The sequence below is a fragment of the Tachyglossus aculeatus genome, chromosome 13 (genome assembly GCF_015852505.1).
Source record: "Tachyglossus aculeatus isolate mTacAcu1 chromosome 13, mTacAcu1.pri, whole genome shotgun sequence".
Lineage (NCBI taxonomy): Eukaryota > Metazoa > Chordata > Mammalia > Monotremata > Tachyglossidae > Tachyglossus > Tachyglossus aculeatus.
In genome coordinates, this window is record NC_052078.1 from 9,750,539 (window position 1) to 9,775,648 (window position 25,110).

Here is a 25,110-nt window from a genome sequence, read left to right on the forward strand (position 1 = left end):
GTTTTATCCAGATAGAGGAGCATGGTCAGATGAATGTACCCTAATGGCCTAACCGTGTTCTATCCAAAACACACAGTGATAACACCTGTTATGGAAGCACTGACTGCATTCTGAATACTGCATGGATCCAGTTTGTAAAATCCCCCCAACACACACAAAAAAAACACTTTTCCTAGACACTGGCAAACCTGATTCCTGTTAAAAAAATGCTTACAAATTCTTAGATGGCACTACCTTAAACTGACTCATTGGTCAACTGAAGGAAGGTCTGGCAACTAATATTTATTGTTGCCAGTCAGGCCAGCTGGGCTGGGAAACAGTAGGATGTGCTCATAGAAACATGGGCTTAGAGTGGTCTGACATCACTTCATTGCGCATGTCTCCTGATTGGCCAATGGCCACTCAAAATTGTCAGCTGCTGCCAGAACTAATGACAGGGATAAAACTCTGCTGGGGCAGTTGGCCTAGGGCACCCCAAAAACATTCTATGCGCCCAATTTCATGGAGAATTAGCCCCAATTTTAGTTTGGAGTATAAGCATGGTAAAAATGCTGAGATTTGGCACTACAATTCCCAGAGGGCACCGAGCCTCCTCTTCTCTCTGTCCTCCCCACAACTCCTACGCCATGAAGGGAGACGGTACCAGCCTAGACCCAAATCCCAGGGTCCATTGGCCAAATGACTTATAGGCCCCCTTTTCCTTCCTGTCGTCTCTGTCCCCTAACCCCCAACTTGCCCTGAGCCACAGGATTGAACTACCTCCTCATAATATTTCAGCAGGCTCTGGGACAGCGTCCACTTCTCACCAGTGTATTGTTTCCCTCCTGCACTTAGTACAGTGCTTTGTGCAAAGTAGGTGCTTAATAAATACTATTACTACCACTCTACTACCAGGCAATTGTGGAGGGGGCGGGGGTGAGGGAGGGCTTTCAATGGCAAGAATCCCAAGCAGTGGAAAATGCAGATACACTTTCAAGGTTTATTATTGGCCGGCAGGGTATATTTTAAAAATGGTATAGTATTTGAAAAGCAGGTTAGGTAATGATCACAAGGATTGCTCTTAAGGATCCTGTAAAGCATAAGTTCAACAGGACTATCTGTTTCGTTGTAATTTCCTAGGTATGGGGATGCTGGATTTAGTCTGTGGGACATTCACCTACCCTGTCTCTCTCCTTTCTCACCCCCATTCTCTCTCCCATCCACTTCTCCCTTCTGTTCCAACCACTCTAACTGCTCATCCACTATATCTCCCTGCTAGCCTACACCCTCTGTTTCCTCAACCTTTGTTTTCTCAATAAATGGTATCTATGATCATTATCATCATCATCAATGGTATTTACAGAGCACCTACTGTTTCCAGAGCATTTGGGAGAGTACAATGGTGGTGGAAGATTCTGTCCACCGGAGGTTACCATCTTCTGTATTTCAAATTTTTCCTTTTGCTCTATCAATATTTTTCTTGTCCTCTTTTGTGTATCATGTGTGGTCCTTTTTTTATGGTATTTGTTAAGAGCTTACTATGTGCCAGGCACTGTACTAAGTGCTGGGGTAGCTATAAGCTAATCAGGTTGGCCACAGTCCCTGTCCCACATAGGGCTCACAGTCTTAATCCATTTTACAGATGAGGTAACTCAGCAGACAAGTGACCCCCAGCCTACCCCTCTCCCTTCAACAAGCAGTTTTAGATTTTGTTTTGTTATGGGTTTCAGGGAAGCCTGAAACACTGTTCTCTGGGTTGGGTATTGAGAGGAGGAAGGGAAAGTGGCTTGATCATTGGGTTCCTTGACTCCAGGGCCCCTAGGGTTCAGGTTCCATTGGAAAAAGGGACTGAGGGACTGCAGTAGCACATATTACTTCCAAGAAATGCCCTGGGTGCCCAGTCATTCAATAATATTTATTGAGTGCTTACTGTGTGCAGAGCACTGTAATAATAATAATAATAATAATTATGACATTTGTTAAGCACTTACTATGTGCAAAACACTGTTCTAAGCGCTGGGGACGTTACAAGGTGATCAGGTTGTCCCACAGGGGGCTCACAGTCTTAATCCCCATTTTACAGAAGAGGTAACTGAGGCACAGAGAAGTTAAGTGACTTGCCCAAAGTCACAGGTGACAAGGGGCGGAGCTGGGATTTGAACCCATGACCCCTGGCTCCAAAGCCCGTGCTCTTTCCACTGAGCCACGCTGCTTCTCTACTAAGCGCTTGGAAAGTACAATTTGGCAACAGATAGACAATCCCTAGCCAACAACGGGCTCAGAGTCTAGAAGGGGGAGACAGACAACAAAACAAGTAGACAGGCATCAATAGCATCAGAACAGATAAACAGAATTATAGATATATACACATCATTAATAAAATAAATAGAATAATAAATACGTACAAATATACACAAGTGCTGTGGGGCGGGGAAGGGGGTAGAGCAGAGGGAGGAAGTAGGGGCGATGGGGAGGGGAAGAGAAGCAGAGGAAAAGGGGGGCTTAGTGTGGGAAGGCCTCCTGGAGGAGTTGGGCTCTCAGTAGGGCTTTGAAGGGGGGAAAAGAGCTAGTTTGGTGGATATGAGGAGGGAGGGCATTGCAGGCCAGAGGTAGGACGTGGGCCAGGGGTCGATAGTGGCACAGGAGAGAACAAGGCACAGTGAGAAAGGTTAGCGGCAGAGGAGTGAAGTGTGTGGGCTGGGCTGCAGAAGGAGAGAAGGGAGGAAAGGTAGGAGGGGACAAGGTGACGGAGAGCTCTGAAGCCAGTAGTGAGGAGTTTAAGCTTCCTGCGAAGGTTGATAGGCAACCACTGGAGATTTTTGAGGAGAGGGGGTGACATGCCCAGAGCGTTTCTGTAGAAAGATAATCCGGGCAGCAGAGTGAAGAATAGTCTAAAGTGGGGAGAGACAGGAGGATGGGAGATCAGAAAGGAGGCTGATGCAGTAATCCAGTCAGAATAGGATGAGAGATTGTACCAACAAGTTTGCCGTTTGTATGGACAGGAAAGGGTGGATCTTGGCCATGTTGTGAAGGTGAGATCGTCAGGTTTTGGTGACGGACTGGATATGTAGAGTGAATGAGAGAGCGGAGTCAAGGATGACACCAAGGTTGCGGGCTTGTGAGACGGGAAGGATGGTAGTGCCGTTCACAGTGAAGGGAAAGTCGGGGAAAGGACAGGGAAGGAACTCAGTCTCAGACATGTTGAGTTTTAGGTGGAGGGCAGACATCCATGTGGAGATGTCATGAAGACAGGAGGAGATACGAGCCTGGAGGGAGGGAGAGAGAACAGGAGAGGAGATGTAGATTTGGGTGTCATCAGCATAGAGATGATAGTTGAAGCCTTGGGAGTGAATGAGTTCACCAAGGGAGTGAGTGTAGATGGAGAACAGAAGGGGACCAAGAACTGACCCTTGAGGAACTCCTACAGTTAGGGGATGGGAAGGGGAGGAGGAGCCCGCAAAGGAGACTGAGAATGAATGGCCACAGAGATAAGAGGAGAACCAGGAGCGGATGGAGTCTGTGAAGCCAAGCCCATGCTTCAGGTGGCCATGCATGTACCTCACTCCCATTCTCTACCCTTAGGAAGCCCAGCTGTAGACTTTGAGAAATGGTGGGATGGATCACCATCACGGCCTCACAGAAAGTTTGGATGGACAGGCCACTGCCTCTCCTGCCATTGAGCCATGATGTCAAAATTCTTCAGTCCCCAGGGGACTGCCAATACTGACCCTGGCCTGACTTGGTTCTGGACATTGCCTTGAGGCCACTCAGGCCTGCAGCAGGCTGGTGGGGAGAGAGCAGGGGAGATGCAAACCTGGAGCAATGACTCTCCAGGCAGATGAGTTGATGACATGGGGTTTCCTGGGTAAGTTTAGAGGTAAAAATAATGATAATTGCTTGGCTATTAATATTCATTAAGCACTTACTATATGCTAAGTTCTGGGGTAGATGCAATACAATCAGAAACAATCCCTACCCCCACAAAGTGCCCACAGTCGAAGGGGGAGAGAGAACAGGTAGTTAATCTCCATTTTAAAGAAGAAATGGAGGCACAGAGAAGTTAAGTGAACGGTTTAAGGTCGCACAGCAGGGAAGGGATGGTGTTGGGGTTAGATCCAAGTCTCCTGACTCCCAGAACTGTGCTGTATTTATGCTTTGGTCTGCACAGCCAAAACCTAATCATGTTCGAGGTGCACGTAACAGGGCAAAAACCTTTTTTTTTTAAATCAACTCCAAAGACAAACTTGTCAAATGCAGACACATCCAGGGCCTTAAAATGTCACTTAAGTAGGGATTTCTGAAACACAATCTGTTAGCATCGGTTATTCTTGGGGGATTTTGGAGCTTCCTATTCATCAGACATTACATCTCAGCCTTACCTTTATATTCCACTTTATGGTCATTTAAAAGTTTCATACATTGTATTTCCTCCTCGTGGATTTCCAAGTGAAATCTGCATTCTGGGTGAATACCATTTACCTGTTCAAAGTTAAATGGAAAGTTCAGTAAGAACTGTGCTTCGCACATAATAAGCACTTAACAAATGCCATCATTATTATTATTAAATAACTAAACATTTGAAAATTTGGAAGAAATCAAATGACTTCCTTAACAAGAACCAAACCCGCATTTCTTCTCAAATTCTTCACAACCATATAGCCAGTTAAAAGTGAATCACTTTTATCTCTTTGACTTTGTGTTTACTGACAGTGCTTATAGAAGCTCTTTTGTTTTGTTTTGCCACAAAAGTATACCACTGAACTTGGGTATTTTTTGAGCTCTTAAACTAACCTAGGTCAGCAAATGATATTATTGGGGAGGTATAAATATCAAAGACTAGATTTTCTCGTTTGATCTTAGAAATCACATTTTGCAAAAGATTTAATTCTAAAGCTAATGCAGAAAGGGATGCTTTGTTATAGGGACTCTTTAATAGTATGTTCTGGAGCACACTTCCTCCAAATACTTTTCATTCTTTTTCAAATGTAAAGTCATATCAAGCAAAGCAAAATTACATGGCCTATTGCATTTTCTCCTAATGATTAGGTCAAATCAAAACACAACCAAATCACAACACAACACAAATCAAAACACAACTTTAATTTTAAAATTCAGGGGGAAGGAAAGAGGAAGAAGGTGGGGAAGAATGAGGCGAGCGTCTTATCCCAGGGATTTGCACGTTTCATAAATAATGAATGAATAATACTGGCTATTTCTTTTCCTAAGATGGTAAAGTTTCCAAGAATTCCAATAGAGAGCAGGAATGTCCATTCTTTAAAATGTTTGAATCTGTGTGCCTCAACTGCATTTCATCATTTAAGGAATGTAGGTTCTCTACCTTTTCGCAACCCAAAAGGATAGTTTACTTTTAATATGGAGTGAGTAAACACAGATCCCATAGTGTGATGCGTATTACAGACACCCGCACGCAGTATACGCTTACACTACTACTAAGAAAGGTCAGTAGGAATTCCCACTTTAAACACACATACACACCATGGTGGAAAATTTGAAAAAGAAATAAACAAGATCAGAATCCACCCTGCCCCCCGCCAAGGAAAAAAAAATCTAAAGAACCACATCGTTTTATGTTTTGTGGAGGGTTCAGATAGCCCAGTTCACCCCCAATTTTCCATTCTTTTAAAAATTTAACTATAATTAGGCAGAGTGAAATAAATGCTTAGGAACTCATTTACTCCTACTTGAGGAATCTAGTTTGGATAAGATGTAACCGGCAGCCCTTTGGACTAGAGAACATGTTAGTCAAATGACAACTTTAGTAGTTGTCATAGAGAAAATAGAAAGACTTACTGAGGAAGATACTACAGTCTCTTGAATTCTATCATCATCATCATCATCAATCGTATTTATTGAGCGCTTACTATGTGCAGATCACTGTACTAAGCGCTTGGGAAGTACAAATTGGCAACATATAGAGACAGTCCCTACCCAACAGTGGGCTCACAGTCTAAAAGGGGGAGACAGAGAACAAAACCAAACATACTACAAACATTCTACAAAGTCATTATCTTGGGGTTTTTAGTAACCATGCTTTGGGTCTCTCTAGAGCCTTTATTCTAAAGCTTTTTCGCCGTCGTTATTCATCGTCCCCATTTCTAATCCTCAGAACATTCCTGGGAGACAAAGTAGCAGATATGCCTACTTTGTGCTCCTGGTGGATTTGTGAAAAACCCCTCAGCGTGAACTTCTTTACCGAGCTCTTTAAACATAAAATGACAGCAGACATAAAAATAAAAATCTAGCGTGCTGGAGATTCAAGACCCAATTACCATGATTCGTGAAGGAGGTATCAGTCACGTCCCATCCTTTACATAGAATATGCTTGGAAAGGCAATGCACCTGAAAACGCCAGCTATCTTGGCTTTCAGGGGCTCTGAACCCCGAGGGGCAAATAGTGAAGCTAGAGTTCGGACCAAATGCTCGATTCGAGGGTCTTCAAATATTTCCACCAAGGGGAATTAGTACCCGAAGTTCCCGTGAGCAAGAGACGCTGTCGGTTCCCCCGGCCTTTGTATCGCCCCGGGTGGGTAATTTTATCCTTCTTTCTTTAAGCAGGCTGGGATCTCCGCAATAATAATCAATCAATCAATCGTATTTATTAAGAGCTTACTGTGTGCAGAGCACTGTAGTAAGCGCTTGGGAAGTACAAGTTGGCAACATATAGAGACAGTCCCTACCCAACAGTGGGCTCACAGTCTAAAAGGGGGGGACAGAGAACCAAACATACTAACAAAATAAAATAAATAGAATAGATATGTACAAGTAAAATAAATAAAGAGTAATAAATATGGACAAATATATACATATATACAGGTGCTGTGGGGAAGGGAAGGAGGTAAGATGAGGGGGATGGAGAGGGGGACGAGGGAGGAAGGAAGGAAGGGAGGGAATAATACCCACGGAAATGTTGTCGAGGAATGCTTTCTCACCAGCTTGTCATGACCGCAAATTCTAAATCGAAAAGCTTGCCGACTGGAGCTGGTTTGGGGGGGGGCGGTGAGTGGAGAAGATGCCAACTGGAGCTAGGTTTGGCGGGGAAGTGGAGAGCTGTGCTCTCCTAGGAGCTCCGTGCCAGCCCTACGAGGGTCGCTGGGATAATAATAATAATAATAATTATGGCATTTATTAAGCGCTTACTATGTGCAAAGCACTGTTCTAAGCGCTGGGGAGTTTACAAAGTGATCAGGTTGTCCCACAGGGGGATCACAGTCTTCATCCCCATTTGACAGATGAGGGAACTGAGGCCCAGAGAAGTGAAGTGACATGCCCAAAGTCACACAGCTGACAAGTGGCGGAGCCGGGATTTGAACCCGTGACCTCTGACTCCAAAGCCCGGGCTCTTTCCACTGAGCCACGCTGGTGAGGGGCCACAGGGAACCCAGGCCTCCGTCCCCCCAACTTGGCCCTCAGCCCTTCCTACTTCTCGGCCGGTCACTCTCCCCACCACCCGATTTCGGGGCTTCCCCTTCCCGCGGGCCCTGCCCAATCGATCAATATATGGCATTTATTGAGCGCTCGCTGCCTACAGAGCATAATAATAGGCGCTTAACAAATACCATCACCATCATTGTCTGTAAACTGGGGGTTAAGAATGTGAGCCCCACGTGGGACAACCTGCTTACCTTTTATCTACCCCAGTGCCTAAAACAGTGTTTGGCACATAGTAAGCGCTTTATTTTATTTTGTTAATATGTTTTGTTTTGTTCTCTGTCTCCCCCTTCTAGCCTGTGAGCCCACTGTTGGGTAGGGACTGTCTCTATGTGTTGCCAACTTGTAATTCCCAAGCGCTTAGTACAGTGCTCTGCACACAGTAAGCGCTCAATAAATACGATTGATTGATTAACAAATACCATCATCATCATCGTCTGTAAAATGGGGGTTAAGACTGTATTTCTGCTCTATTTCTGCACACTGCTACAGTGGTAATAATAATAATGGCATTTATTAAGTGCTTACTATGTGGAAAGCACTTTTCTAAGCGCTGGTGAGGTTTCAAGGTGATCAGGTTGTCCCACTTGGGGCTCACAGTCTTAATCCCCATTTTGCAGAAGAGGTAACTGAGGCACAGAGGAGTTAAGTGACTTGCCCCAGGTCACAGCTGACAAGTGGCGGAGCGGGATTCGAACCCAGGACCTCTGACTCCCAAGCCCGCGCTCTTTCCACTGAGCCACGCTGCGCTTCCAGCGCTTCGCACAGTGCTTTGCACATAGTAAGCGCTTAACAAATGCCATCATCATCATCGCCTGTAAAATGGGGATTAAGACTGTGGGCCCCACATGCGACGGCCCGATGAGTTTCTACCTACCCCGACGCTTGAAACAGCGCTTGGCACACAGTAAGCCCTTCCAGCGCTTAGCACAGTGCTTTGCACATAGTAAGCGCTTAACAAATACCATCATCAGCTTTGCTCATAGTAAGCGCTAACAATTTCTAGATTGTGAGCCCGTTGTTGGAAAGAGTAAAATGGGGATGAAGCCTGTGAGCCCCACGTGGAACAACCTGATCGCCTTGTACCCCGCTCCCAGTGCTTAGAACAGTGCTTTGCACATAGTAAGCGCTTAATAAATGCTATCATTATTATTAGAGAAGCAGCGTGGCTCAGTGGAAAGGGCCCGGGCTTTGGAGTCAGAGGTCATGGATTCAAATGCCGGCTCTGCCCATTGTCAGCTGTGTGACTTTGGGCAAGTCACTTAACTTCTCTGGGCCTCAGTTACCTCATCTGTCAAATGGGGATGAAGACTGTGAGCCCCCCGTGGGACAACATGATCACTTTGTAACCTCCCCGGCGCTTAGAACAGTGCTTTGCACATAGTAAGCGCTTAATAAATGCCATCATTATTATTATTAGTATAGGGACCGTCTCTATATGTTGCCAACCTGTACTTCCCAAGCGCTTAGTACAGTGCTGTGCACACAGTAAGTGATCAATAAATTCATCAATAAATTCATCTTTGGAGTCAGAGGTCATGGGTTCGAATCCTGACTCCGCCACATGTCTGCTGTGTGACCTTGGGCAAGTCACTTAATTTCTCTGAGCCTCAGTTACCTCACCTGTCAAATGGGGATTAAGACTGTGAGCCCCACGTGGGGCAACTTGATCACCTTGTATTCCCCCCCCCCCCCAGCGCTTAGAACAGTGCTCTGCACATAGCGCTTAACAAATGCCATTATTATTATTATATGAACAAAATAAAAGAAATAGAATAGATATGTACAAGTAAAATGAATAAATGGAGTAATAATAATCAATTATTAATAATAATCAATACGATTGAATGAATGAAATACCACCACCATCATCATCATCACTGAGAAGCAGCGTGGCTCAGTGGAAAGAGCACGGGCTTTGGAGTCAGAGGTCATGGGTTCGAATCCCTACTCCGCCACATGTCTGCTGTGTGACCTTGGGCAAGTCACTTAATTTCTCTGAGCCTCAGTTACCTCACCTGTAAAATGGGAATTAAGACCGTGAGCCCCACGTGGGGCAACTTGATCACCCTGTATCCCCCCCAGCGGTTAGAACAGTGCTCTGCACATAGTCAGCGCTTAACAAATGCCATCATTATTATTATTATTATTATTATATGAACAAAATAAAATAGAACAGATATGTACAAGTAAAATGAATGTGAATAGAGTAATAATAATCAGTTATTAATAATAATCAATACGATTGAATGAATGAAATACCACCACCACCATCATCATCATCACTGAGAAGCAGCGTGGCCCAGTGGAAAGAGCACGGGCTTTGGAGTCGGAGGTCATGGGTTCGAATTCCGGCTCCGCCACATGCCTGCTGTGTGACCTTGGGCAAGTCACTTACTTTCTCTGAGCCTCAGTTACCTCACCTGTAAAATGGGGATTAAGACCGTGAGCCCCACGTGGGGCAACTTGATCACCTTGTATCCCCCCCAGCTCTTAGAACAGTGCTCTGCACATAGTAAGCACTTAACAAATGCCATTATTATCATTATTATTATATGAACAAAATAAATAGAATAGATATGTACAAGTAAAATGAATAAATGAATAGAGTAATAATAATCAATTATTAATAATAATCAATACGATTGAATGAATGAAATACCACCATCATCATTTAGACTTTTGAGCCCACTGTTGGGTAGGGACTGTCTCTATATGTTGCCAATTTGTACTTCCCAAGCGCTTAGTACAGTGCTCTGCACATAGTAAGCGCTCAATAAATACGATTGATGATGATGATGACGGGCTTTGGACTTTTAAGACTGTGAGCCCGCTGTTGGGTGGGGGGACCGTCCCTATATGTTGCCAATTTGTACTTCCCAAGCGCTTAGTACAGTGCTCTGCACATAGTAAGCGCTCAATAAATACGATTGATGATGATGATGACGGGCTTTGGACTTTTAAGACTGTGAGCCCGCTGTTGGGTGGGGGGACCGTCTCTATATGTTGCCAACTTGGACTTCCCAAGCGCTTAGTACAGTGCTCTGCACATAGTAAGCGCTCAATAAATACGATTGACGATGATGATGACGGGCTTTGGACTTTTAAGACTGTGAGCCCGCTGCTGGGCGGGGGGACCGTCTCTATATGTTGCCAACTTGGACTTCCCAAGCGCTTAGCACAGGGCTCTGCACACAGTAAGCGCTCAATAAATACGATTGACGATGATGATGACGGGCTTTGGACTTTTAAGACTGTGAGCCCGCTGTTGGGTGGGGGGACCGTCTCTATATGTTGCCAACTTGGACTTCCCAAGCGCTTAGTACAGTGCTCTGCACATAGCGCTCAATAAATACGATTGATGATGATGATGACGGGCTTTGGACTTTTAAGACTGTGAGCCCGCTGTTGGGTGGGGGGGGCCGTCTCTATATGTTGCCAACTTGGACTTCCCAAGCGCTTAGTACAGTGCTCTGCACATAGTAAGCGCTCAATAAATACGATTGATGATGATGATGACGGGCTTTGGACTTTTAAGACTGTGAGCCCGCTGCTGGGTGGGGGGACCGTCTCTATATGTTGCCAACTTGGACTTCCCAAGCGCTTAGCACAGTGCTCTGCACATAGCAAGCGCTCAATACATACGATTGATTGATTGATTGGGGGGGGGGGAGAGGGGGCCGCCCCGGGGGACTTACGGGCCTCAGCAGCAGCAGCAGGAGGAGGAGGAGGCTGCAGCAGCAGCAGCAGGAGAAGCCAAGGGAGAAGCCAAGGGGGGTCCAGCCGGTGCCCCTCTTCATCCCCGCTGCCGGCTCTCTCTGGTGCAGACCTGTCCCTCCCAAGCGCTTAGTACAGTGTCCTGCACACTGGAAGCGCTCCAGAAATGCGACTGACTGGCTGAAGGGCGCTGGGGCTCCGCTTCCTTCTCCTCCTCCTTCCCCTTCTCCTCCCTGGGGGTCCGGGCCGAGGCGGGGAGCCCCCCAACCCCGCCCGGCTCCGCCCCCTCCGCGCTCCGCCTCCTCCGGCCCCCACAGTCATGAGAAGAGAAGCAGCGTGGCTCCGGGGAAATCAAGCAGTCTCTGGAGGCAGAGGTCGTGGGTTCAAATCCCGCCCCCGCCACTTAGCTGTGGGACTTGGGGCGAGCCACTTCACTTCTCACTGCTCGAGAAGCAGCGTGGCTCAGTGGAAAGAGCCCGGGCTTTGGAGTCAGAGGTCAGGGGTTCAAATCCCGGCTCCGCCAATTGTCAGCTGTGTGGCTTTGGGCAAGTCACTTCACTTCTCTGGGCCTCAGTTAGCTCATCTGGAAAATGGGGATGAAGACTGTGAGCCCCCCCGTCCTGATCACCTTGTAACCTCCCCAGCGCTCGGAACAGTGCTTTGCACATAGTAAGTGTTTAATAAATGCCATTATTATTATTATTATCGGTATTATTATTATTCTCTCATCTGGAAAATGGGGGTGAAGACTGTGAGCCGTCCTCCCGTGGGACAACCTGATCACCTTGTAACCTCCCCAGAGCTGAGAACAGCGCTTTGTACATAGTATGCACTCAACAAATGCCATCATTATTAGTGTGACTTTGGGCGAGGCACTTCACTTCTCTGGGCCTCAGTTCCCTCATCTGGAAAATGGGGGTGAAGGCTGTGAGCCCCCCCCGCCGTGGGACAACCTGATCACCTTGTAACCTCCCCAGCGCTTAGAACAGGGCTAGAGAAGCAGGGTGGCTCAGTGGAAAAGAGCCCGGGCTCTGGAGGCAGAGGTTGTGTGTTCAAATCCCGCCGCCGCCACTTAGCTGTGGGACTTTGGGCGAGCCACTTCACTTCTCACTGCTAGAGAAGCAGCGTGGCTCAGTGGAAAGAGCCCGGGCTTTGGAGTCAGAGGTCAGGGGTTCAAATCCCTCTCCATCCCCCCCATCTTACCTCCTTCCCTTCCCCACAGCACCTGTATATATTTGTACATATTTATTACTCTATTTATTTTACTTGTACATATCTATTCTATTTATTTTATTTTGTTAGTATGTTTGGTTTTGTTCTCTGTCTCCCCCTTTTAGACTGTGAGCCCACTGTTGGGTAGGGACTGTCTCTATATGTTGCCAATTTGTACTTCCCAAGCGCTTAGTACAGTGCTCTGCACATAGTAAGCGCTCAACAAATACGATTGATGATGATGATGATGATGATGATGATGATGATCCCCCCGGCTCCGCCAATTGTCAGCTGTGTGGCTTTGGGCAAGTCACTTAACTTCTCTGGGCCTCAGTTATCTCATCTGTAAAATGGGGATGAAGACTGTGAGCCCCCCCGTGGGACAACCCGATCACCTTTTAACCTCCCCAGCGCTCAGAACAGTGCTTTGCACATAGTAAGTGCTTAATAAATGTCATTATTATTATTATTATTATTATTCCCTCATCTGGAAAATGGGGATGAAGACTGTGATCCACCCCGTGGGACAACCTGATCACCTTGTAACCTCCCCAGCGCTTAGAACAGGGCTAGAGAAGCAGCACGGCTCAGTGGAAAAGAGCCCGGGCTCTGGAGGCGGAGGTCGTGGGTTCAAATCCCGCCCCCTCCACTTAGCTGTATGACTTTGGGCGAGCCACTTCACTTCTCTGGGCCTCAGTTCCCTCATCTTGGAAATGGGGATGAAGACTGTGAGCCCCCCCGCCGTGGGACAACCTGATCACCTTGTAACCTCCCCGGCGCTTAGAACAGGGCTAGAGAAGCAGCGTGGCTCAGTGGAAATCAATCAATCAATCAATCAATCGTATTTATTGAGCGCTTACTATGTGCAGAGCACTGTACTAAGCGCTTGGGAAGTATAAATTGGCAACAGACAGAGACAGTCCCTACCCAACAGTGGGCTCACAGTCTAAAAGGGGGAGACAGAGAACAGAACCAAACATACCAACAAAATAAAATAAATAGGATAGAAATGTACAAGTAAAATAAATAAATAAATAGAGTAATAAATATGTATGTATTTGTAGTGGAAAGATGTGGAAATATGTAGTGGAAAGAGCCCGAGCTTTGGAGTCAGAGGTCAGGGGTTCAAATCCCGGCTCCGCCAATTGTCAGCTGTGTGGCTTTGGGCAAGTCACTTCACTTCTCTGGGCCTCAGTTAGCTCATCTGGAAAATGGGGATGAAGACTGTGAGCCCCCCGTGGGACAACCCGATCACCATGTAACCTCCCCAGCGCTCAGAACAGTGCTTTGCACATAGTAAGTGCTTAATAAATGTCATTATTGTCATTATTATTATCATTATTATTATTATTCTCTCATCTGGAAAATGGGGGGTGAAGACTGTGAGCCCCCCCGCCCCCCGTGGGACAACCTGATCACCTTGTAACCTCCCCGGCGCTTAGAACAGGGCTAGAGAAGCAGCGTGGCTCAGTGGAAAAGAGCCCGGGCTCTGGAGGCGGAGGTCGTGGGTTCAAATCCCGCCCCCGCCACTTAGCTGTGGGACTTGGGGCGAACCACTTCACTTCTCTGGGCCTCAGTTCCCTCATCTTGGAAATGGGGATGAAGACTGTAAGCCCCCCCGCCGTGGGACAACCTGATCACCCTGTAACCTCCCCAGCGCTGAGAACAGGGCTAGAGAAGCAGCGTGGCTCAGTGGAAAAGAGCCCGGGCTCTGGAGGCAGAGGTTGTGGGTTCAAATCCCGCCGCCGCCACTTAGCTGTGGGACTTGGGGCGAGCCACTTCACTTCTCACTTCTCGAGAAGCAGCGTGGCTCAGTGGAAAGAGCCCGGGCTTTGGAGTCAGAGGTCAGGGGTTCAAATCCCTCTCCATCCCCCCCATCTTACCTCCTTCCCTTCCCCACAGCACCTGTATATATGTATATATTTGTACATATTTATTACTCTATTTATTTTACTTGTACGTATCTATTCTATTTATTTTATTTTGTTAGTATGTTTGGTTTTGTTCTCTGTCTCCTCCTTTTAGACTGTGAGCCCACTGTTGGGTAGGGACTGTCTCTATATGTTGCCAATTTGTACTTCCCAAGCGCTTAGTAGTGCTCTGCACATAGTAAGAGCTCAATAAATACGATTGATGATGATGATTAGGAAAACAGTGCTTTGCACATAGTAAGCGCTTAACAAATGCCATTATTATTATTATTATTACGAGGCGGGGGGGGGGGGGGGGAGGAGGAGAAGTGGGACCCGAGGAGAGGAGACCCACTGGGGCAGAAGCTCAAGGGGAGAAACGTGGGCATCTCCCATCTCCGAAATAATAATGATGGCATTTATTAAGCGCTTACTATGTGCAAAGCACTGTTCTAAGCGCTGGGGTTGTTACAAGGTGATCAGGTTGTCCCACGGGGGGGCTCACAGTCTTCATTCCCATTTTCCAGATGAGGGAACTGAGGCCCAGAGAAGTGAAGTGACTTGCCCAAAGTCACACAGCTGACAAGTGGCAGAGGTGGGATTTGAACCCATGACCTCTGACTCCAAAGCCCAGGCTCTTTCCACTGAGCCACGCTGCTTCTCTAAAGATGGCAGCGAGCGGGCAGGGCAGCCCCTGGGCCAGGGAGTGGGGACCCCAATAGCCCCTTGGTCCCAGGAAAGGCCCGGCCAGCTCAGGGGTCACTGACGTGCCCAGGTTGCCACCACCACCACTACACCGCCTTTATTCCGCTGCAGCCTCCTGATACGCCCAATTTGGCACCGCTACGGCTCTCAGGGAGTGAAAAAGAGCTGTTTCAAATTCTTCGGCGCTAGGCAGATGACGGAGGAGAAATGCCCAGGGCATGCCCAGCCCCATCCTCTGGCTACCTGGCACCCCCCGGGAGTAGTCACTGGGTCGGCACCCACCTGATGAGGTGAGTTACCCACCTGGGCCCAAAATCTGCCTTTCATATTGACCATTCATTCAATAGTATTTATTGAGTGCTTACTGTGTGCAGAGCACTGCACTAAGCGCTTGGGAAGTACAAGTTGGCAACATATAGAGACGGCCCCTACCCAACAGCGGGCTCTCAGTCTAGAAGGGGGAGACAGACAACAAAACAAAACATGTAGACAGGTGTCAAAACCGTTAGAATAAATAGAATTATAGCTATATGCACATCAGTAATAAAATATAGTAGTAAATATGTACAAATATATACAAGTGCTGTGCGGAGGGGAAGGAGGTAGGGTGGGGGGGAGGGTGATGGGGAGGAAGAGAGGAAAAAGGTCCATGCCCATCCTCAGTGCCAAAGCCACTGAGGATGGACATTCTTCTAGCCCAGTTCCTGGACCTAAACTAGAGCAGGGAGCCGAGTAGCACATTGGACTTGTGATCGGAAAATACACACTAAACACAATACACAATACACAACACTAAAAGGCTATAGTGACTCCCCATTATCCATAAAGCTAAAGCTCTGAGCCACAAGAGCGCCTTATTCATTCAGTCGTATTTATTGAGCGCTTACTGGGTGCAGAGCACCTTGCTCTCCCAGTCATTTTATTTTTTTAATGGTATTCATTCAATCGTATTTATTGAGCGCTTACTGGGTGCAGAGCACTGTACTAAGCGCTTTGAAAGTACAATTCAGCAACAGAGAGAGACAATTCCTACCCAACAACGGGCTCACAGTCTAGAAGTGGGAAGAAAGACGTGGAAGCTTTTAAATCAATCAATCGTATTTATTGAGCGCTTACTGTGTGCAGAGCACTGTACTAAGCGCTTGGGATTTTTGTTAAGCACTTACTATATGCCAGGCACTGCTCTAAGCCCTGGGGTTGACACGAGGTAATCAGATTGGACACAGTGACACGGTCCACGTGCCATATAGGGCTTGCAGTAAGAACCCCCATTTTAAAGATGAGGTAACGAGGCACAGAGAAGTGACTTCAGTCAATCAGTTGTATTTATTGAACACTTATTATGCGTAGACCATTGTACTAAGTGCTGGGGAGAATCATATAAAACAGAATTAACAGACACATTCCCTTCCCATAACGAGTTTACAGTCTAGAGGGGGAGACAGACATTGATATGAATAAAGATATTAATGTGAATAAAAGTGACTTGCCCAAATTCACCCAGCAGACAAGTGGCGGAGCTGGGATTAGAACCCAGGTCCTTCGAACTCCCAGGCCTGTGCTCTATCCATTAGGCCACACTGTTTCCTGGCTGTTTTCTCCTGCTACAGACCAGTTTATAAATTTCTCCAAGCAAACCTCACCATACTCTGCAGGCAACTTTCCTGCATCTAACCAAACTGCCAGCCCAGCAGCTTTGCTGAGCCCCCAGACATTCTCCTGCCTGGACGCAGCGACTGAGAGACAGATCTGCCCCAGGCCAGCAATCCCAGCATGGAGATTAATCTTGATGCTTGCATTCCATGTATTTATTCATCTAATATAAACCCCATCCTCCTCTCATCTCCTTGTAATTCCCCTAATAATTGAGAAGCAGCATGGCCTACTGGAAAGATTATGGGCCTGGGAGTTAGAGGACTTGGGTTCTAATCCTGACTCTACCACTTGTCTGTTGTGTGACTTTGGACAAACACTTAACTTTTCTTTGCCTCAGTTTCCTCATCTGTAAAATGGAGATTGAGGGATTAAGGCTGTGAGCTCTATGTGGGCTAGGGACTGTGTTCAACCCGGTTATCTTGTCTCTACCTCAGTGTTTAGTACAGTGCCTGGCACATAGTAAGCACCTAACAAATACCATTTAAAAAAGAACAAGAAGTAAAATTGCAGGAGTTTTCAGCTAATCTGCCTGTTTCATTAGATCCCAGAAGCAGTGGTTCATTATTTTATCCTTTGATTTAGAAGATGATACTACTGATGGTAAAATCCTATCTCTGTGTGCAAGTGAGGCCGAAAAGGCCTTATTGAACTCTGCAAGTGTTTAGTACAGTGCCCTGGGTGCAAGTAAGAACTCAAATCAATACTACTGATTGACATGAAATCCAATCAGAGCGCTTTCATCTCTCTCTCTCTCTCTCTCTCTCCCTCCCTCCCTCCCTCTCTCCCTCCCTCCCTCTCTCCCTCCCTCCCTCTCCCCCCCCCCCTTAGTGACATTTACTAGATTATCTCCCATTGGCATTTCCATGGCCTACATTAGAATTGTAAATTCAGCACCATTTTGTGGGGCAAGCATGGTTAGGTGTTCAGAAGGTAAGAGCAGAGGGAGATTATCTCACAATTTTAACCTGAAGTGACTCATATTTTACCATATTACAGCCTCAATCACTTAAATTACATGTTACGCTCACATTGAAGATAATACGAATTAGTATGCTGCTGATTTGCACCACTGGGAGCAGGTAAAGCTCAACCAATCTCTGCAATTTCATATCCTCCCACGTTCTCCTCTGCCCTCTCCTAGTAGGCCTTGAATCTATGAGTTTGGTACACGCCTTTGGCACTAGAAATCTTTGTAATGCGGCCCTTCCCACTCCCTGCCAACTACACTCAGCAATTGTTATATCCAGCTTCCTTTGCCTGTAGATATAAATCATCATTAAATGGCATGATTACTGTTCCAAAGCAGATGCTTCTGTTGTACCCCTGGGTAAAACGAACAGTGCTGCTTTAATTTTCAGGAGCAAGTTCTAAAGCCGCAGAGATGGAAGAGCCCAGAAACGATTTCTTGTTGTCACAGTTATTCTGAATGTGCTTAACCTCTGGGATATTAGTTCATGCTGGCTAGACTGGAGAAAGGTGGAAGGTTTCTTCATAGGCAATATGCTTAGAACAGTGCTTTGCACATAGTAAGTGCTTAATAAATGCCATTATTATTATTATTATTACATGGGGAGTAGAATTCTCCTAATGCCTAAGCTTCTCCATAGAGGTAAACTAGGCACCTGTAGGAACTGCATTAACTCCTTAGTGACGTAGGTACCTTTTAGGACTTTGAAGATGCCTCTTATGCAGAGGGCTAAAAGATTAATGCAGCTTCCAGAGGGGACTAACAAAACCAGCCAGTTAGGCACAAGGAGAATCTGTATTAAGAACACTGAAAATGAGCTTGAGGAAATAGTGAGTCTATGAGGATTTCTTTTCTGAGCTTTATAAATTCTCTGAACATCTTCTCAAGGATGCACAGAAAGATGACTTTCATCTAGTGCCCAGATGTGGGGCAAATAGACAGAAATGGAAAGGAAAATAGAGAAAGCAGGGAGGTTATTTTTATTAGCTGGCAAAGGATTGTTTTGCTATCCCTGCCATCAAAAGGAGCTCCTTAGAGACATTCAGCTTAATCATTTCCACATTGGAATCTCTCAAACAATGCATACAAATCTCTAAATTCCATTTTACAAGTTTGGCTTTTATTCTTTATGGATGCGACTGAAAAGAGTGACCAGAAATATATCACATTGGGAAAAAAAAAAACAAGATGGTCAAAATAAGTGCTGTTTATTTGGTGCCATAAAGAGTGCTTTGCATAATAGTGCTTTGTGGTACATGCTGTTGACTAGCTGACTTTTTTGTTGTTGCTGCCCGAAAATTTTCAGGGAGAGCCACGCAATAGTTATGAAAACATTAAGTTCAACAGTAGCGCCGGAAAAGCAGCCATTTATTCAAGTTCCTTTGATCTTAGAAGTATGTTTTCTCAGGTCCCACTATAAAAGTTGATTTTAATTTCTATATTTTTAGAGTATCATTTTTATTATTGATAATGATGATTATTATTACTATGGTATTTGTTAATTGCTTACTCTGTGCCAAGAACTGCAGTAAGCATTGGGATAGATACAAGGTAATCAGGTCAGTCGCAGTTCCTATCCCACACAGGGTTTGCTAAGTCGGAGGAAGAACCTGGGTTTAATCCCCATTTTACCAAGAAGGAAACTGAGACTTGCCCAAGGCAACAGGCAGGTGGTAGAGCTGGGATTAGAACCCAGGTCCTTTGATTCCCAGGCCTTGCTTTTTCTTCTAAGGCCCCACTCTGTCTTAATTTCAATTCTTGGCATCAAAATGCTCAGGGAAGCCAGTTAGGAACAAAGGATTAAAAGTCTTTATCACAGTTGCCACGGGGGAGGGGGCCTTCAGCGCTTAGAACAGTGCCAGCGCTTAGAACAGTGTTTTGCACATAGTAAGCACTTAATAAATGCCATTATCATCATCAATATTATTATTAGTAGTGTTATTTATTGGGGAGGTGGTGGGAGTTGGGGCGTATAGCTTCTAAGGGGCCAGTGCTCTAGGATCAGTTGTAAATAACTTCTCCTTCTCGGAAGTACCATCTGTCTTCTCTCCCCACACAGTCCTCTCTCCGCCCCAAAACAGACCTCACACTGGAAAGCCATAAAAAAAGAAAGCACGGGCCCAACAGATTGGTTGGCTTTCCCAAGTGAGTTTTGTTGTGTTTTTTAAGGAAGATGGGGAAAACCAGAATAAAATTAGAGGAGCCATGAGGAAGGGCCATCTGTTTACCAACTGTATATTCAAGAAAATTAAGGAACCAACTGAGGGATAAATTAGTTAATGTGACTAAGTTTTCAAAGTATGCATTCAAACTGAAGAGTGAGGGATAATTAAGCACTCGGATGGCCCTTTAAATAATTAATAATATTCTCATGAGAGAAATTTAAACACCTTGTGCCCTAGAAGGCAGGGGATTTTGTATGCCTAATTGGTTTCAACTAGTTACTTTGCTTTTACACAGAAAAACAGTAGGTTTTAGAAATATCTAGGGGCAGGTTTTTGCTCATGATTGTACACTATACAGAATTCCCTTTTCATTGAAATGTATGCGAGGTAACGGCCTTTTTAGACTGTGAGCCCACTGTTGGGTAGGGACTGTCTCTATATGCTGCCAATTTGTACTTCCCAAGCGCTTAGTACAGTGCTCTGCACACAGTAAGCGCTTAATAAATACGATTGATGATGATGATGATGATCAAAGAATGGGACAGGAACACAGATGCAGAGGGTGGGTGACTGGAAGAGGGAGGGGAACTGAAGCAGTTCCTTCATTCATTCGTTCATTCAATTGTATTTATTGAGCGCTTACTGTGTGCAGAGCACTGGACTAAGCGCTTGGGAAGTACAAGTTGGCAACATGTAAAGTGGTCCTTACCCAACAACAGGCTCACAGTCTAGAAGGGGGAGACAGACAACAAAACAAAACATGTGGACAGGTGTCAAGTCGTCAGAACAAACAGAATTAAAGCTAAATGCACATCATTAACAAAATAGAATAGTAAATATGTACAAGTAAAATAAATAGAGTAATAAATCTGAACAAACATATATACAGGTGCTGTGGGGAGGGGAAAGAGGTAGGGCGGGGGGGATGGGGAGGAGGAGAGGAAGAAGGGGGCTCAGCCTGGGAAGGCCTCTTGGAGGAGGTGAGCTCTCAATAGGGCTTTGAAAAGAGGAAGAGAGCTAGCTTGGCGGATTTGTGGAGGGAGGGCATTCCAGGCCAGGGGGAGGACGTGGGCTGGGAGTCGACGGCAGGACAGGTGAGAACAAGGTACAGTGAGGAGGTAAGCGGCAGAGGAACGGAGGGTGCGGGCGGGACTGTAGAAGGAGAGAAGGGAGGTGAGGTAGGAGGGGGCGAGGGGATGGAGAGCCTTGAAGCTGACAGTGAGGAGTTTTTGCTTGATGCGTAGGTTGACAGGCAGCCACTGGAGATTTTTGAGGAGTGGAGTAAGAGCTGGTGGCATTGGCACAGGATTTTTTTATGGAATTCATAAAGCGCTTACTATGTGCCAGGCACTATTCTAAGCACTGGGGTAGATACACGCTAATCAGGTTGGACATAATGTCCCACATGGGGCTCACAGTCTCAATCCCCATTTCACAGACAGGGTAACTGAGGCACAGAGAAATGAAGGGCCTTGCCCAAGGTAACATAGACAAGTGATGGAGCTGCCTGTGCATTATCCACTAGGCCATGCTGCCAGCTGCCCATAAATTTACAGTCAGGTTTTAAAAATAAAATGGCATGTCTGCTCAATGTATCTATTTTGACCACTCTAGTTGTAACATTTTTATGTTTGTCTCACCTGTTAAAGCATATGCTTCTTGTAGTCAAGGAATGTGTCATTTCATTATTCTGTACTTTCCAAATGCCTAGTATAGTGCACTTCACCAAATAGATGCTCAATAAATGCTCTATTACTACTACTACTGCTAAAACAATCCCCTCCTTTTCCCCTCTCCTCCTCCTCCCCCCCCCAACCAACACACTTCTGCTCCTTAACTAAGGCAAGGAGAAACTCATCTTCTCATCTCTTCAGGCCTGGCTTCTTGCCCCTTTTCCTTGTCTGGCTTTCTCCTCAAGAGTCTTCCAAGTTGGTGATTGGACTGGCATTTCTGACAACCTCCATGTGAAAGAGTCCCTGAAAGCCAACCAGCATTGTTGCAGTGTTCACAGAGTAGCTCTTTTTCATCTACTAGTTGGATCAAATTTAATTACAAAGCACTTAAAATGCATTCTTGTCACAACCTGGGAAATAACTTATTATAGTCTGTTGAAATCTGGATTCTTCTGAAACAGACAAGCTAATCCCTTCCCGGCGTGCCCGTTCACTTTTTAAATCCGTGAATATATTTCAGTTGAATAAGAACCCACTAATCATATAAAGGTGGACTTAACAGCCTTTTCAAATTTAGTCGGGCTATATTTTAAATGACAGTATGAACTACATAATCTCAAGGGGCTTGTTTAAATAGAATATAGTGAGCTGGAAAAAGTCTTTTTTTTTTCCTCTGCATTCTTGTGAAACAATGGTGCAGAGGGCTGAGTTCCTACTAGGAATTGTAGGTTATGGCTTTAATCCATCATCCCAAACTCACCTGAGGACTAGGGCCAAGCCTGCTACATTCTGAGTGGATCATTTTTTTCACCTGTAGTATGTGGACATTCTAAATTCATGGAGATGTTAAGGGAGAATTATGAATTTGTAACTGAATATATACATATGTAAAATTCCATGTAATTATTACTTCATTCAGAGAGGATAGAGTTTGTATTGGGAACTATTTAAAGTCTCTGTTGACCAAGTATTCTACCAAGTAATGACCGTAATATTAAGTGATACTAAATCAAATTAAGGAGGAGATAAGCAAGAGGAGGGAAGCATCAGAAAATAACAATTAGGTTTAAAATATTTCCAAAACCTAAGGAGTTCACATTTTTCTAAATTCTAAATTTTAAATATTTTTATAGGTCTCAGGTAGCTTTCCAGAGCATTTATTTAATACCATGGCGGGGCCTTCTGAAAAGAAAGGAATTTTCTTGAAAGGGCTGTAGCGTCAACTTTCTGACCTAGGATGATCTCTCCAACTATTTGGAGTATCTGAGATCTGCACCCTTTCGATGGAAGATCTTTAAAAGCACTGTGTTATAATTGGCATTTTAAAAATATGTAATTACTAATATGAAGGAAAAATTTTGAATGAAAATAATGTTAATCAAATGCACTTGAAGGGGGTAACTAAAGTTCTTCTAGTGGTTGGAAACATTTGGTGGGGGATTTTACAAACTCTGATATTTCCTCTTTAGATTATAACATTACTTCTGTGAAGAAAAGGTATTTTCAAAAATCCAGAGCCTACAAATAACATTTTTTTAATCAGAAGAAAATGAAATAATAGCATTTAACCTTAAAATTGTATGCAATATAATCTGATATAATGTACCAAAGCATGAATATGAACCACCCAGCTCAGACATAATTTTAAATTTCCAAAGTAGACCAAATAATACGGGGCCAGACTCTATAATTGGTATTTCATAGTTGGGGTTTCCTAAACAAATCTGGATTCATCATCACTTTGTAAATATTAACTCTGATTATTGCTGCACTTAAATCAAATCTCACTGGAATTGCAATTGGCTTCTTCTAAAAGCTCTCCCATGGAAACCAGTTTGCCTTTGTTTTGAAAAAAAAAATTTTCCAGATAACCATTTTCTTCCTCCCAGATGCGCCATCCTGCTAGTAGGTAATGCATTTGGAGTGAGCTGTTCAGAAGGCAGGGTATGAAGAGGGACTGTGGAAAGAACCAACTTCCAGGATAGTAAAACTAAACAGTGTAGAGAATGAGGCATTTGTTTTGCCTGTTGGGTAACATTTTATGGTGAAACAGATCAAGAAAGCTATAGTGATCTGATCATGCAGGATTGACTGGAATCAGATGGACTCCTTGAGATAAATCCATGTGATGTCTGGACAGACGTCCAAGAATGTCCAAGAAGGCATGGCCTTCTCTGTCTTCCTGATCCACCTGGGCTCAACTTTGGCCACTCCTTCAGTCACCTCTCCAAACCGGGGTCATTTTCTGTCCTTTTGGGAAGCCAAGGGGAAGTGGTGGTGGTGGTCATCTTGGTCACAGCAACGTACTCGGCTCCAACCCAGCTGATTGACTGACCAGATCCTTCCTTCTATGTGTGTGTGTCAATCAATCCATCAATCAGTGGTATTTATTGAGTGCTTATTCGGTACAGGGCATTGCACTAAGCGCTTGGGAGAGTACAACACAATAAAGATGGTAGATACAATCCCTGCCCTTGAGTGGCAGAGGCAGAAAATCAAATAAATAATAGGGAAGTGGCCCCTTTACTGACTTCTACTTACGTATTCCCCTCTGGATCTACAGGAAAAACTAGGAGTGACAGTCAACTCCCTGGCAGTTGGATTGGGGATAGAGCTGTGAAAAGCTTCATTGAGAAGCTCCCTTGATCCAGCAAAAAAACAAGAGGTCCCTTCATATGAAAACCAGAGGAATATAATTACAGAATCAATTGTATCCCTTAAAATGAGGACAGATTCCTCATTTTAAAAGAGTCAAATTCCAAGACCCTTGTATAGAATTTAAGAACCTGTTTATACTTTGAAGCTGTATCAAATACAATTATCCAGGTAAAATTACTATATTTTTGCAAACAGACCAGTAATTCAGGAAGTAATCTCTTCTCTCAGGTATAGAGATCAGCTATACTTTTGAAAAGCCAAACCTACTTTAGGGGTTTTTAGAGTAAACAGCATGGTAATGCTGTGTCTCCATTCTAGTATCAGTTATTTCATTATCTAAGTACCCGAAAGAATGAACGGGTCTACAGGCTCTCCCCGAATATCAAAATATGAAGCTGGAGAACATTGAGAAGAATAGATTTAGCGGATGGCAGAAGCCCATTAAAACATGTCAATCTGATCTCTACTAATGCAATTTTGCTGCTTCACATTCTCTTCTTTTTGAGCCCAAAAATATTTCTTTTTCATATTTCCATTTCCTTATGGACCTCTTTAAGTGCCTTTTTTTTAAAAAAAAAATGTCATTTTCATGCAGGGTTCCTCATTTTCATTCTGCAGAAGATGGGAAAAAATTGAACTTCTTAAGCAGAACCGTTAAAGATGAGCCAAACAGTTCAATTCTAAGGTGGAGGTGGGGTGAGCAGATCAGGATGCCAACCTGTATGGAGTGCTAAATGCAGGTGTTGGGGAAGGAGGAGAGGGAAGTGGGGTGTGGGTGGGTATATGCTTGCTTGCTAAACTAGAAACTAAGGACCCTCCTGTGTCTAGAATGTTTCAGGTCTCAGAATGAGCATGGGAAGGTGGATATTAATAATTACCCGATTGCCCTCATTTTATCTAGTCAAGTAGATTTTCCAGTATTCTTGCTTTGGCTTTCTTATGACTGACCCCTTGGTTTTTGCCACTCTCATTCCACAAGAGATTCCTTTCAAATTAGGAGAATGGAGTAATTCCTGACA

General features: G+C 44.9%; 1 protein-coding gene across 3 annotated transcripts in view; it reads right to left on the minus strand.

The window, feature by feature from the left end:
* VIPR2 (vasoactive intestinal peptide receptor 2) overlaps positions 1–11,332 on the minus strand; it is an 88,096-nt gene extending 76,764 nt beyond the window's left edge. The window contains exons 1-2 of one of the 3 annotated variants that reach the window (XM_038755971.1): positions 11,127–11,332; positions 4,359–4,458 (exon numbers count right to left, since the gene is read on the minus strand). In XM_038755971.1, the coding sequence (XP_038611899.1) occupies positions 4,359–4,458; positions 11,127–11,228 (202 nt within the window). In that variant the 5' untranslated portion in view covers positions 11,229–11,332. Of the gene's footprint in view, positions 1–4,358; positions 4,459–6,269; positions 6,284–6,900; positions 6,979–11,126 lie in introns of those variants that run through there. The other 2 variants (XM_038755973.1, XM_038755972.1) reach the window with 2 other exon arrangements.
* Positions 11,333–25,110: the final 13,778 nt, after the last annotated feature.